Source organism: Podarcis cretensis, assembly GCF_951804945.1.
Source record: "Podarcis cretensis genome assembly, chromosome: 10".
Taxonomy (NCBI): Eukaryota; Metazoa; Chordata; class Lepidosauria; order Squamata; family Lacertidae; genus Podarcis; species Podarcis cretensis.
In genome coordinates, this window is record NC_137179.1 from 45,755,805 (window position 1) to 45,769,878 (window position 14,074).

Sequence of the window (14,074 nt, forward strand, 5' to 3'; positions counted from 1 at the left end):
CTGCTGCAGCAGCAGCAGTTGCAACTTTACCTTCCCACAAGCCCCTTCCCTCACCAGCCCTCCCCAAACTCTGCTTGTTTCCACCCTCCCCCTTCCTCTCAACAGAAATAAGTCTCCAGGCCAGTGGTTCCCAACCTTTTTTTAGCCATGCCCACCTAAGCATCTCTAAAATCCTGATGCCTCACCCCCGTGAAATATAATTATTATTATTCAAAAAGTGAACTCCTATTCACATGGAGGAAGCCTAAAAGGCCATTAACTGTTAACTCATTCTCAAATTGCCCCCCCTAAAAAATCAAATTGCCCCCCTGTGGTTTGTGTGCCCCACATTGGGAACCATGGCTCTAGACCATGTGTGAGGTTTCTCCAGCTCCTTTTCCTCATTGTGCCCTTCTTTCCTCAATTATACATCTTCTCCCTCACCTCTCAAATTCCTGGTCAGTTAGAAACTGCTAATCAGCTAGGGGAGGTGGTCAGCTAGCATAGATAAGCTGTTCTCATTTTTATGTGTTTTTATCTTGCATTTTTTATGCTGTGTACAAATGAAAGCTGGTATACAAAGTTAATAAATAAATTGCTGGTCAGCTAGCAACTGCTTGTCAGTTATGGGAGGAAGTCAGCTAGCAAAGGTAAGCTAGGCACAGGTAACTTTCCTCAAGGGCCAGAGTCTCTGTTCCCTGCTGTGATCTCAGATTGCATTAGAACACCACTGAAGGAAATGGAACGTCATAGTCCCCATGCATATTGATGCAGGGGGTGTTGGCAGGGGTGGCAATCCCAATTAGCAGTTGGGTAAAGCCTACTGCTTCCCACACTAGGGACATGATTCAGCCCCCCCCCCCCGCCACTCAATCCCCTTGCTGGAAATGTGTGTTTTTTTAGAAATAAAAAACACCCTGCACTTAAGGGCACAGATTAGTGAGCCAATGTATCATCTAGGCCTCAGCTCATCCCTCTTTGTCTTCTTGGACCTCATGCATCATTTCCTAAAAGTGCTGAGCTCTCATGTAATGTCTGGATTTCTATGGCTATCCAGCCACCCATCCTATAACAAAGCTTTGCTTGTACAGCAGTACCTTAAGTACCTTTTATCTCCCATGATGCTAGCTAGCCGCACTTCAACAGGAGGTTTTTTTCCCACCTTCTCCTTTCTTCGCTCCTTTTTGTATACCTTCTGTATTGCACAGATGAATGCTGGTACTACAAAACAATCAGTAGCTGCTGCAGCTTAATTACTTAACTTTTCAAAATACGAGGGGGATGTACTTGCTCCCTAACAGCAGCTTCACAAGAAATGTAGTCCTTTACAATGAGGGAAGTGAAAGCAATTTTCACCAGCTCTGGGGAAGTGCCTGTTTCGCTATCCATTTATATAGACTGTAATTTACAGGCACTCTGGAAATGCTTCTAACAAATAACTAGGGATTTTTCCCCTCTCCATGGGTGAAATAGGGTCAGTGTTTCAGAGCATTAGGCTTAGTGGGGTAGACAGTGGTTCAAAAGATGAGACATACTTAGGAGCTCTGTGTATGAGTGCTTAGAAAACCATCAGACAAACAGGCAGATAAAGAACGATATATAACTGAAGATGTAGATACTTATCTGTGAGCTTATTACTTAGAAGCTGCAAGGTCAGAGGGAGAGACAACTTTTAGTGTGTTCTATTTCTTTACCAAGCAGGTCTTGCCATCGTTCATTATTATGGTATTGGGAAGAAGAGATCCGTCTCTTCCCAACATGTTGTTCACAAGTGGGTAATAAAACAAGATGAGAGCACAATTCTTTAATTTAAAACACGCAGAGAGAAAGAGAGAAGTCAGTCACATAATGCTATTTAACCAGAGATACTAGAAAACAAAGAAAAGCAATGTGTACATTTCTGTGCTCTCTTAAGAGGTATTGCAATCGCAGGCTAACCCAAAGTGAGCTATGATACTAGTGGCTTTACTGCAGTGCCAGTTCCCAGAGGTTGGTGCTGCTGTTGGCGGTGAGGACACTTGCTATGCTTGCAATCAGGGTGCTTCCAGATAAGGATAGGTGCTCCTCATGCATGCATGTTTGTTTGTTTGTTTGTCTAGATGCCATTGCTGGCATCAACATACCAGCTAATATTTTTTCCTCATTTAATCTGGATTTTCAGTGTAAAATAAGACAAGTTTTAAAAAAACAAAAAACACCCTGATGCCAGCTTCCCATTTGCAATATCTGAAGGACATCTTTGCAATATTAAGCCACTATTTGGAACCATCACAGCATTATGCATGCTGCTGTGAAGTCCAGGAAAACATGCATCTTGCATGTAAAATAAAATAATAATAATAATATAATTTATTTATACCCCACCCATCTGGCTGGGTTGCCTCAGCAACTCTGGGTGGCTTCCAACACATATAAAAATCTAACCAAACATCAAGGACTTGGCTACATTGGTAAATAAAAATTGCTTTATATGCATTGTTTATGCTTTCTAAGACTGTGACACCAGCTGCGTACTGTGGAGTTTCATTTTTGCTAAGCCGATTTCATATACAAAGTTTACAGCACACTTAACTGAAACACTTCTTTGATGTGTCTAGATCCAGCCTAATAGTAACAATCTGATCCAATATAAAAAGTCACAATAACTTTAAAATAAACAACATATAAAGCAAAGCAACATTCAGCAATCCATCAGGATCTAATAGTAAACAGTAAAATTAAACCTCAGCAAATAATAATTAAACAGTTTGCACTTATCAGCCACAATAGAGAATTACAGTACATCTCCCTCACTGGTAGAGAACAGGGGAGGAAACAAACAGAAGGACCAATGGGATGGGAAAGTCTTTTTATTATGCTGGAAATATAGAGTGGGGGAGGATTAAACAGGAAGAGTAGCAGAACTGGGAGAGCGGATTGTTAAAGTTCAGTGTTGTAGTCTGGGATCCTGCAAGCCTTCATTACCGTAGTTTAAAGTCTTCCTGGTTAGCTGTTGGGAATTTCTCCCTCCCTTCCAACCAGGCACAATGAAAGAGGGATTGTTCCAGCGGTATCAGAATCTAGGTCTGTTTAATTTGTCAGGTTACAGTCATCTACAAATTCCTGTGTGTCTCTTACAATACAGAGACTTAGACTGTGCTTAGCACTGTTTGAAAATGCTATGGTGCTGTTGCTTGGATCATAATGAAAAATCCAAGAGCTTCCTAATAAATGAGATGCTCTAATAAGTTCAAGCTTAAGGTTTTTAACAGGCAAAGCTGAGAAGCCTGTGTTATAATTGTGGGGGAGATTTTCCATGTAGGCACTAAAAATGATTGCATTGCAAACAAAAAACAAACAAAAAACGCCTTAGTCACTAGGCTGGCATCACTCTGGAAAATATTACTACCATTAATATGATGAGTATTATTAATTGAATTAACTAATGGGGATATTCTTCCTTCCTAGTTAGAAAAATGAAACTAATTTATTTTTAAATGGGATTTACAATAATATTCCAGTTATCTGGTATAAAAGTGAGGAGAAGATTGAATGGTTTTGAGTTCTTTCATTACATTCAAAATTCAACATTTTGAACTTTACTATGATCCAAGCAGAATAGGAAGGAGGCAAAGAGGCCTCCACAGTCTTACTGCCAGAGTTGAGATTTGGTGACTTGCTGCTTCTGTCAAGGAAATGGACCTTTCAGATCTACCTAGCATGGCTATGGGCTAAAATGTACTGTGCAGTCATGCAATGCAGCTCATTTAAACCACTTGTACATTTCTGGATGAAAGAGGTCAATATTTCATAGCATGTTGGGGGCTAGCAAGAACTTACAGGTGGATGTTGAAATAAACAGAGGGAAAATCTCACCTCCCCCCCACCTTCATGCTCTATAATCTAGTAGCATTACAGAAGTCAAGGGCAGGAGCAACCATTCTGAACCATCTAATGTGGTATGCATGGTGGGGAGCTAACATTCCATTCCAGTCTGGTGGTATGTCATCCAAACCCAATGCCTCCAGTCCATTCAATTATTAGGAATTCTGGCCCTTTAACACTTTAAATTATGGCGGAAAGAGAACACTTGGATAAGAGGAATCCCCATCCTAATAAGCCAGCTGCAAAAGGCTCTCTAAGCTGTGAATGAAGCAGACCTCCCCCCCAACAACTTAATGATTCAGGTGTTGTTTGGTGTCAAGAGATTAGAGGGATCTGTCAATTTTGATTTCTCACAATTTCTCATTTTTCAAATCTTAATTTCAGCTTATCTAGTTTCTGTGCACATTTGCAATTTTCAAAGAAGCTGTATGAAAATTCATAATATTGTGTCCATGCCTCCTAATATACACAGATTTATCTGTTATATGATTTTTTTGCAAGCAATTTGCACCCAATGCATGCTCTCTCTTTAATATGGTTTGGTTAGAGAATGACAATACAAAATTCATAAAATAGTGTGTGCGTTTTTTCCCAGGGAAAGCTGTTTTCCAGTTCATATATTGGTTCAGAAAGTCCAAAATGACCTGAACAAATATGTTCTCCTATCACTAGGAAAGGAAGACCTGAAAAAAACATTTTTTCCTCATCTTGACACATTCTCTTCCTTCATTGTAGTGTCAGTATGCATATTTACATCAATGTGTGAGAGATGTCTTAAGAGCAAGAAAGCTACGCAGTGAACAGGAAAACCCATTGTTTCCAATATATGAAAATGTGAATCCAGAGTATCACAGAGGTAAGGATTTTTTTTAAAAGATTAAAAAATATAACTTTATGATGTGTAACAACGTGATTATAATATAACTGGTAGTTATAGCAAAAGCAGCCATCTCTTTCAATAAATACAAAAATTGCAATTTTGAATGTCAGCACACAACCTGGGACTTCTGTTAAAAGAGCTGACAATGGATGGTGAATCATATAATCTGCTTCTTACGGGTAAGAAGGTATCATGAGCTGAGAAGAGAAGCAAGATGGTTCTGAGCATTAACCCTCATTTTGTTTTTCTTTAGTTGTTCATGCAGTTCCTTTGAACCTACAACTCCCTGATATTTGTTACATTTGTGCTGTTATTGCGCAGTCGACCACAACACAGGATTAAATATTTTTATTTAAACCAGTCTACTCCCATTGAAAAAGTTGTGAATTTACACCCCAGAACTTTGAACGAAATCTCATGGATATAGTTTATTACTGTCCTCCAACTTGACCTTTCTATTATTTGAAAGAAATCTCCGCCATTGAAGGCATCTCTAAACACCATCTAGTTCTTTCAACTTTTCATGGGCTGTACTTGAAGGCTCCATTACAGGCTTAATGTGTTTCCCTTCATGTGTTATATGTTCATATGCCATATTTTATGCTATAGAATAGCACCCTTTTGCTGCCTTTTGAGGTTTTAGGCTTTCTGGAGAAGGGAGAATATATTGTGCTAATAAAATACCAGACATATTTACTATACCAAACAAATGATCTTGATAAGAATAACCTGCCTTGTCCTTCCATCATTTTCTTTGCTTGACATCTTGCTCCAGTATAGGAAGTCATAATGAGAGAATTTACTAAAGCCTTCTTATCAATTTTTGATAGTGGAATCCTGTATAGTAATCAGTTCTGTGGTGGTAGATTCACAGAATATCTGACTATTCTGCAGCTAAATGCCCAGTAAACTTTTTATTTTATTTTTACCCATACTGACAATTTTTTTAAGTCTCTATTTTATTCAAGGATAGCCAATGGGATGTCTCCAGATGTTGTAGACCACAACTCTCTTCATCCCTGGGCCATGGTGGCTGGGGCTGAAGGAAGGTTTAGTCTAAAACTCCAGAGGATAGGCATGATAACTATACAGTGGTACCTCGGGTTACATACGCTTCAGGTTACAGACTACGCTAACCCAGAAATATTGCTTCAGGTTAAGAACTTTGCTTCAGGATGAGAACAGAAATTGTGCTCCGGCGGCGCGGCAGCGGGAGGCCCCATTAGCTAAAGTGGTGCTTCAGGTTAAGTACGGACCTCCGGAAAGAATTAAGTACAGTGGTACCTCGGGTTAAGTACTTAATTCGTTCTGGAACTCCGTTCTTAACCTGAAACTGTTCTTAACCTGAAGCACCACTTTTAGCTAATGGGGCCTCCTGCTGCTGCCGCGCCATCGGAGCACGATTTCTGTTCTCATCCTGAAGCAAAGGTCTTAACCCGAGGTACTATTTCTGGGTTAGTGGAGTCTGTAACCTGAAGCGTATGTAACCCGAGGTACCACTGTACCTGATTTAGATTTCTTTATTTTCACAAGATTAATGGATGTTCCTTTGTGAGGGTTTGCAGTTTGAATCTTATTGCTGTTTCATAGGCACAAATGTGTGGGTGTTTTAGGCCAATTTAACTGCCATTGTTCCCCCCCCCCCCTCGGCAAAAAAATGATCCTACTGTATGAATTATAAAGATTTCTGTTAATTCCCTGCTAGAATTGTTTTCCACACATGTGTATGCCAACTCTCCAGAGCCTAGATTATTTACAGCACTGGTGAAAGCCACTAAACAGGCCTGTTGGACTCTCACTCCTATCATCCCTGACCATTGAAGTCTATAACATCTGGGGAGTACCAAGATGGCTGCCCTGAAAAAGATACTATTTTTTTAAAGAACCTTTTCCCCTTCCACAGAACTAAAGTTCCCAGAGTTCCCTGGGGTAAGGAATGATGGCTTAACCAGTTCAAAGCTGTAACTCCAGATGGGAGGAAGTCCTACAAAACTATGCAGCACTTGCATCTGAGTAGACAAGTTTAGAACTGCACTGTAAGTCTGTAGTATAGATGATACTGAATACTAATATGGCTACCTCCCCACCCCACCCCATTGCAGAGCTTATGTCCTTTAAGAGCTGTGTGATAAGCAGAAATCCAGCAGGAAAGGCTTAACCTAATCACAGAACTCGTATGCCAAAAAGAGCTTTCTTTCCTCAATTTCTGCTTTTTATATAGCTTGGTTTTGTTATTTGTTTTTGTTTAAAAGATTTATAGGGCAATGTCCTATTAGCGTTAAAAAGGCAGGAGTCCTGTCAAGAAAAAAAATATATGACTGTTCTGTCTTGTTGTTCTAAGGGCACAGTTGCCGCTTTCTTATTTTGCATAGAGACACAATTCTGGTCTCCAGCTATCTATATCATTCTAGTACTTTCATAAGGACATGTTTACAGGCTGGAGGTGGAAATACAAAAACAAAACCATTCTGTGTGCTCTTCCTAACTTCCATTTTCTTTTTTGTTTCAGATGCTGTTTATTCAAGGCACTAAAACTCCAACAGATTCCTGCTTGTTGCAGTTGTATCTGTTGGTTTTTTTTAAAAAAAAAATATTTTATGCACTACAGAAGTGCCAGACATGTTTGATACTGTGTATAATTTATTAGTCTGGTGACATTTTTAAAGTATATAATTTAAATATAATAGATATTGTTGTATATAAATGTGCTTTGCTATTGTGTAAATATGTATTTTATCTATAATGTTTATATTAAGCTTCAGATAATACTATTTTTCCATGCTAAAGTTATTTTAATGAATTCTTCCCTATAAACTATCTTTTGCTGAATATGTAGCAAGTTTTTGAGCATGAGACAAAAATGTGTAACACAACACTTCCAGGCATGGGTGGGCAACCAACACACCTAGACTAGCTCCTCCTTGCAGCTATGTTGTTAAGGGTTAAAAATTATTGATCATTCAAGAGCTGCAAAAGCATGCATATTTCATACCTTGTGAACTGTGATATCAGCTTCCATTTATCTGTGCGCATGTCATGTTCTTTAGACTTCTGAAGGCATCAGGGTTTTAAATAATAATGAAGACTGCAATCCTGAGGGGGAGGGAGACAATAAAGAGACTGTCATATTATAGTTGACAGGGGAAGACCTGGCACTAGGGATAATAGCTTCATTGATGCACAGGAAACTGAGGTGGTGCTCCAGAAAACCTGCTAAAGGTTGGGAAACTACAAGGAGGAAGCAGCTGGAGAGAATTACTCATAGTTTCGGTTGTCTCTGTACTAATGCACAGAGTAAGGGGAAACAAGCAAGACAAATATGAGCTCTTAACACAGTATGGAGAAGACAGATAAATACTATTAGGTGACAGAAGGCGGAACACCTACTTTACCTCTTTCATTACTCAAAAGAAAAGCAGTGCCTAACCTGTTGAGAACAGAATAAACGATGCACAGAGGGAGCTACAGCCCAAGATGTGGTAATGGAACATCTAGCTACCTTAAATGAATTCACATCTCTGGGACCTGATGAAGTGCACCCAAGGGTACTAACCTTCCTTGGAGGTTTGTTTTAAAAGATTCCTTCATTGCCGGGAGTTGGATTAGATAACACTCAGGGTCCCTTCCAACTCTGACACTCTGCCCAAGGCCTGCTGCCTATTTTTCAGCATCAGATTAATTTCCAATGAGACACTCTGTAATGAACAAAGTTGCTCAACTTTAAGAACAGCCAGCTGCTTTAATTGGCTCACTTTTATGAAGGTGCTGCAATATGTTAGGTCAATAGGAACAGATGCAGGGCATTAAAGAGTTCTATTAAATAGAACATTGTTGCTAAATGGGACAATAAGTTGAGATTGAACTGTTTCCACTGTTGACGCTTAACTGCATATTTTCACTATAAAATGAATATGCAGCCTGATCTGAAAAATGCATGCAGTGAATAAACAATTACACAGCACAAATGTATTTTAGATGCAAAGGCCAGAATATTTGTGCAGCACGTTAAAAAAGTTTTGAAGACAGAGTCTGAGTTTGATGAGAGACCATGTGATAGAAAAGAGTCTTCAGCCCAATAAAGACATAAAGACTATCATCAATCCTCTCTACATGTGGAGGACAAAGGCTCTATATGCAGAGAGAATGAATTATAGCCAAGATTTTGCCACATTCTTAAAATACTTCAAACCTTGCTGTTCATTGCAAATTGCTTTCTTTCCAAAAGAGGTGGAGGGAGGTCATTAATATTTATAGCCAATGTTGTGGTGTTTCTGGACACACCACACAAAGAACCCCTGCTGTACTTCATCTAATTACTTCACTTGTATGCCTCCTTTCTGACAAGGTGCCCGAGGTGATGTACAAAAGAAAGCATTTACAGTCAAAAGGCAATGCCAGTAAAACCAAATTTTAAAGCAACTACTGGATACAGAAAACATATAAATACAAGTAGCAGCAAATTAGGAGAGATATTTGTTTATGGCACAATACTATACATTGCCAACTCAGATGTAAGGCCCACTACGGGCAATGGCACTTACTCCCAGGTAAGTTGTGTATAGGATTGCAGCCTCAGCAAACAAAAAGACTCAACTAAATCACAGATGGCAAGAAGAGAGGTAGCCTGCCAGGCTTTCACAGGGTCTCTGTCCATACAAAAGCAGCGATAGGAACACTGTGGCCTTCCTAGTTTTGTTGGACTACAACTCCCATCATCACTGACCATTGGCCATGCTTCCTGGGACTGATGGGAAGTGCAGTCCAACAACAAATGCTCCCCATCCCTGACCTACATCCTCTAATTCAATCTTGTGACTTTTCAGGCGTTTCTGAACTACAACTCCCTGACCATTTGCCATGCCAAAATTGCTTAACAAAAGTGACGTGTGCCCCCCTATGTAACCTTAATGGGACGTGAATGTTTTATATAGGAAACACTTCCCCTTACACACATCATACAAACATTTTATTTGAGGGTAAAGACTGATTCATGTGACCCCCAAACTGGTCCTAAGATTACGGCAACTGAAAGCACACATTGGCTAGCTGCACAGTGAAGTGGTCCAATCATAGCTTTCATTAGTAACTGCTGTTATAAGCTTGTGATTCTTTTTTTCTGTTCTGATCAATCACATGAGGAAAAACTCATCAAACAGAATGTTAAGGTCAGCCAGAAGAACCCTGCATGCTTTTTTATATTTTCAAACAGCAATGTGGTTGTTGGTAATCCATCTAGTATCTAGTAGGAGTAGTAACTTGATAAAACCCATTTTAGCCCTCCATGAATTTGACCAGAACATGGGGTTGTTGAACAGAAGCACAGAATTTATTTTTGAGGGGACCTGCCACCACGGGCGTAGCAAGGGGGGTGCAAGGGGGTGCGGTGGGTGCAGTCCGCACCGGGTGTCCCCACTGAGGGGGGTGACAAAATGGTGGGCCTGCAGCACGCCTGCAGTACGCCGGAGCCACGCGTCTCTCCTGGGAGTGACATGGTGGCTTGAGCACCTGCTGGCTCAGCACTGCCCCAAACAGTCCACCCGTTGCCTCCCCCTCAGCTGTAGGGTGGCTGAGTGGGAGGAGGCAGGCAGGCTCCTTGGAGGCCCCACGGTGCCCCTGTGAGTGGCTGGCCCCGGGCGCAGGGCACATGCGCCACCCCAGGCGCCCGATCGGCTTGCTCTGCTGCTGCCTGCCACCCCTCTGTCCATTGCCTTCTTACTCATAGGAAGACTTCAGCAGGCTTCTGGCTGTTTGGCTCTCCGTTGTTAACAGCAGGTATCTGTTTAAACTGGTTGGACACAGGCTCAGCTAAGCAGAAAATCAAAGTTAAATTTAGAATCATTTGTCTATGCTCAGAGAAAGAAACTGGGAGCCAGTGTGCAACCCTCTTGTCACCAAGGAGATAGATGGAGCAGATGCTGCTTCATTTTTTGCACTTTACAAACCAGGTGTTTTTCTGCTACAAAACGCATGGCAGGGAACAGCTGAGGAAGAAATCTCCCTCCCTGATCCCATAGAATCTAATTCCACTGAAGGCCTTCCAGTGTGGCCCTCCCTTTACCTGCCATGGCCGTTATGCTCCTGTGCTGGCAAATCAGCACATTCCATGACTCCTTCTCAATAGCTATCATTAATAATAATAATAATAATAATAATAATAATAATAATAAATTATTTATACCCCACCCATTTGGCTGGGTTTCCCCAGTGGGAGTGAAATGGAAAGTAGTGTGTTCAGAGAGATTATAAATTCACATTGCTTCTTACTTCCCTGTTTACCTACCAAAACAATGCAGTGGGAAGGAGGGGAGTGAATTTAAATAATCAAAACCTTGTGTCTCTTTTGAGGGCAATTGATTCGACGTTCATCAGCAATCCTGTTTCCTCAGCATCACGGCAAAAATGAGATTCATTACCAGTAATACAATTACAATGTGTTGAGCAACTCTGAGGAAACATCAACTGCCCTATATAAATTATCTCCGAGATCTATTAAAGTGTCATCTTTCTGCTGAGGAAATGAATCCTATTCAGTAATATATAATGTAAGAGCAAGCATTTTGGATTGTACATCATTCACCAAAGAATACAAATGACACTCCCTTTTCTCATTTCCACTGCTCTTTGTTTTCATTTTTCTCCTTTGTACACTCTGTGTATACAAATAAGACCACATCATTCTGCCAACAGCCATTTCAACCACTTCAGGAAGCCACACTTGTGATTGGTTCATGAATCTATTGCTCCCCATTGTTACCATATTCTCTGCAGAATCAACATCTGGTATGTTCCCAGAGACCAGATGAGTAAAAGTATTGACAGATTACAATGCTTTTGCATAAGGTTGGTACCACTATCTGCTATATATTTTGGAAATTATTTGTCTCTTTGCTATGCCTCTGGACACCATTTTTAGCAAAACCAAACTGGAATGCTGCTCTCCTTGTACATATTGGCCCTCAAATGAACTCTCCCCCCCCCCCTTGTTTTTACTGTATAATTTAGTTCTTGAATTCTGCCGAAGAACAGAGTTGATCTATTTAATTACTAGCAGCCTCACACCCAACATCGCTTGGGAATTCTAAGAAGAAACAACAACAACACAGTTTTGAAAGGTTCAGCCCACCCTCTTGATTCAAAATGATCTAAACACAGATGAAAACCTGCTCCATGATCTCAGGAACCATCCTGCACAATTTATTCTGTGAACTGATAATTGCTGCAAGCAACATAGGCCACTGGTCCCAAAGCGTATGGGAAACCGCCCTACTGGGAAAGCTAACCAACAAACTCAAACTAGCGCAGTGACAAGCTAAGGAAGATGCCTTCACCCCAGTGTGGTTCTCCTTTATTAGATACACAACACAACAGGACAATGACCTATTCCCCCTTCAACAGCATACAAATCAATATGGCTCACCTGACCCAACAACCTAGCCCACCTCCCTCACACAAATAAACCACACCGCAATCAACTAAACACAACCAAGCAAGCTCAGGAACCCCTAACCTCTCGCAATATCAATAATAAATACTCAAACAAAGAACCTGCCCATGCTGACACAACCCTCCCCCTCAACACTAAGAATAGGCGACAGAACAAAAGAACAATAGAGTGGTACCTTGGGTTACATACGCTTCAGGTTACAGACTCCACTAACCCAGAAATAGTACCTCGGGTTAAGAACTTTGCTTCAGGATGAGAACAGAAATCGTGCTCCGATGGCGCGGCAGCAGCAGGAGGCCCCATTAGCTAAAGTGGGGCTTCAGGTTAAGAACAGTTTCAGGTTAAGAACGGACCTCTGGAACGAATTAAGTACTTAACCAGAGGTACCACTGTATCCCCATTTCTCTCCCCCCTCCTCAACTGCAAGATGTCTATGACAAAAATATCTCTCACCAAATGTAAACAAACTATGAAAAAGACTGAATTCAAAGTGGAGACAACAGATGCAGGGTTCCCCTGTTTATCTGTTTTTAACACAAAAAACCAATAAAACGAATGTAATAAATAATAATAAATAATAATAATAATAATAATAATAATAATAATAATAATAATTGCTGCAAGCGTCCTCTGCGGTCACAGAGCATTCCATGACATCAAAATGAGCAAGACTACCTGTGTGCATCACTAGAGTTCTGTGTGCAAAGCAGAACCCTTTAGAACTCTGGGTCATGTTAATACATTTTAAATGTAGGTACAATCTAAAACAAATATAAACTAAGCAACATGAAACTAATTTGGCAGTCCCTGCTTAGCAAGCCAACACTTCTGATGAGCTGTGCTAAAGCTGCACATGTTATGCCAGTATTGAGTTTGAGCTTGAGTATTGGACTAGGATTGGAGAGACATGAGTTCAAATCTCCACTCACTTGGTGACCTTGGGCCAGTCACTATCTCTCACCCTAACCCACTTCACAGGGTACTTTTGTGGATAAAAATGGAAATAACCTTAAACTTTTTGGAGGGAAGAAAGGATATATTTATCTAATAAATAAATGACATGTGATTAAAGTAATAATTCGATGCAAGGAAATCCCATTGAATTAAATGGTGCTTATTCACAGGCAAGTCAGTATACGATTGCATCCTAAAACAACAGATTAGGCATGCATGATGCAGGGAGTTTAAGCCAATGCAAAATTCCCTTTTTATGAAATACATCGTTAAAATAACAAGAGAGGATAGTCTAAAGTTAATACTATTTTATTAAAAAATAAAGCATTGCAGCAGAAACCATTGTTTCCTTTGCCAAGGCAATGAATTTTCATGCTGAGAACTTAGTCCTAAAACATTTCTGTTTATAAAACCAGAACTCTATGGATTTCAGGAGAACGAGGACTCCACAACCTCAGTTCATCCTATGATCCAGATAAAGTTAGGCACTTCCAATTTTTCTTCATTTCAGCAGAGAAGAACTCAGCATGTTATTATTATTAACTCTTCAACACCACTGGGACTTAAAAAATCATTAATGTTAGCTGGATTGTACTCTCTGTGCATGAGGGTGTGTGGGTGTGTGGGTGTGTGTGTGTGTGTGTGTGTGTGTAAAAGCACTACTACTCCTGCAACTGACTAAAAGTTTACAAAGGATAAAACTGTGTTCCATTCAAATCATTAAGGCACATGCAACAGGCATAAAAGCAAAATGTCAAACTGGCAGGCCAAAAGCAGATTTTAAAAAGGAGGCAGCTAATCAAACACCTGGCAATTTGCACTACGCTGCTGGTGAATGAGTCTGGTAAGCTTGTTGTACTCATTTGTTTTGCTGTCATTAAAAAATAATAGATATGGAGGCAACTCACTTGCTCCACAACACTCCTGCAAAGGGTTGGTGTCAGAGGTAGATG

At 40.4% G+C, this 14,074-nt stretch overlaps 1 protein-coding gene and 1 long non-coding RNA gene across 5 annotated transcripts in view; one reads left to right on the plus strand and one right to left on the minus strand.

Moving 5' to 3' along the window:
* PTPRB (protein tyrosine phosphatase receptor type B) overlaps positions 1-8,748 on the plus strand; it is a 72,270-nt gene extending 63,522 nt beyond the window's left edge. For 3 of the 4 annotated variants that reach the window (XR_013843183.1, XR_013843184.1, XR_013843185.1), the window contains 3 exons: positions 4,579-4,699; positions 6,627-6,759; positions 7,233-8,748. Coding sequence is in view for 1 of the 4 variants with exons in the window: in XM_079994006.1 (XP_079850132.1) it covers positions 4,579-4,699; positions 7,233-7,255 (144 nt within the window). In the remaining 3 variants the exon portion in view is untranslated. The remainder of the gene's footprint in view (positions 1-4,578; positions 4,700-6,626; positions 6,760-7,232) is intronic. The other variant, XM_079994006.1, reaches the window with a different exon arrangement.
* Positions 4,708-14,070, minus strand: LOC307226013. Its single transcript, XR_013843248.1, has 3 exons — positions 14,030-14,070; positions 7,716-7,816; positions 4,708-4,920 (listed from the first exon to the last, which is right to left on the minus strand). It is a non-coding gene; the product is annotated as an uncharacterized lncRNA (long non-coding RNA).
* Positions 14,071-14,074: the final 4 nt, after the last annotated feature.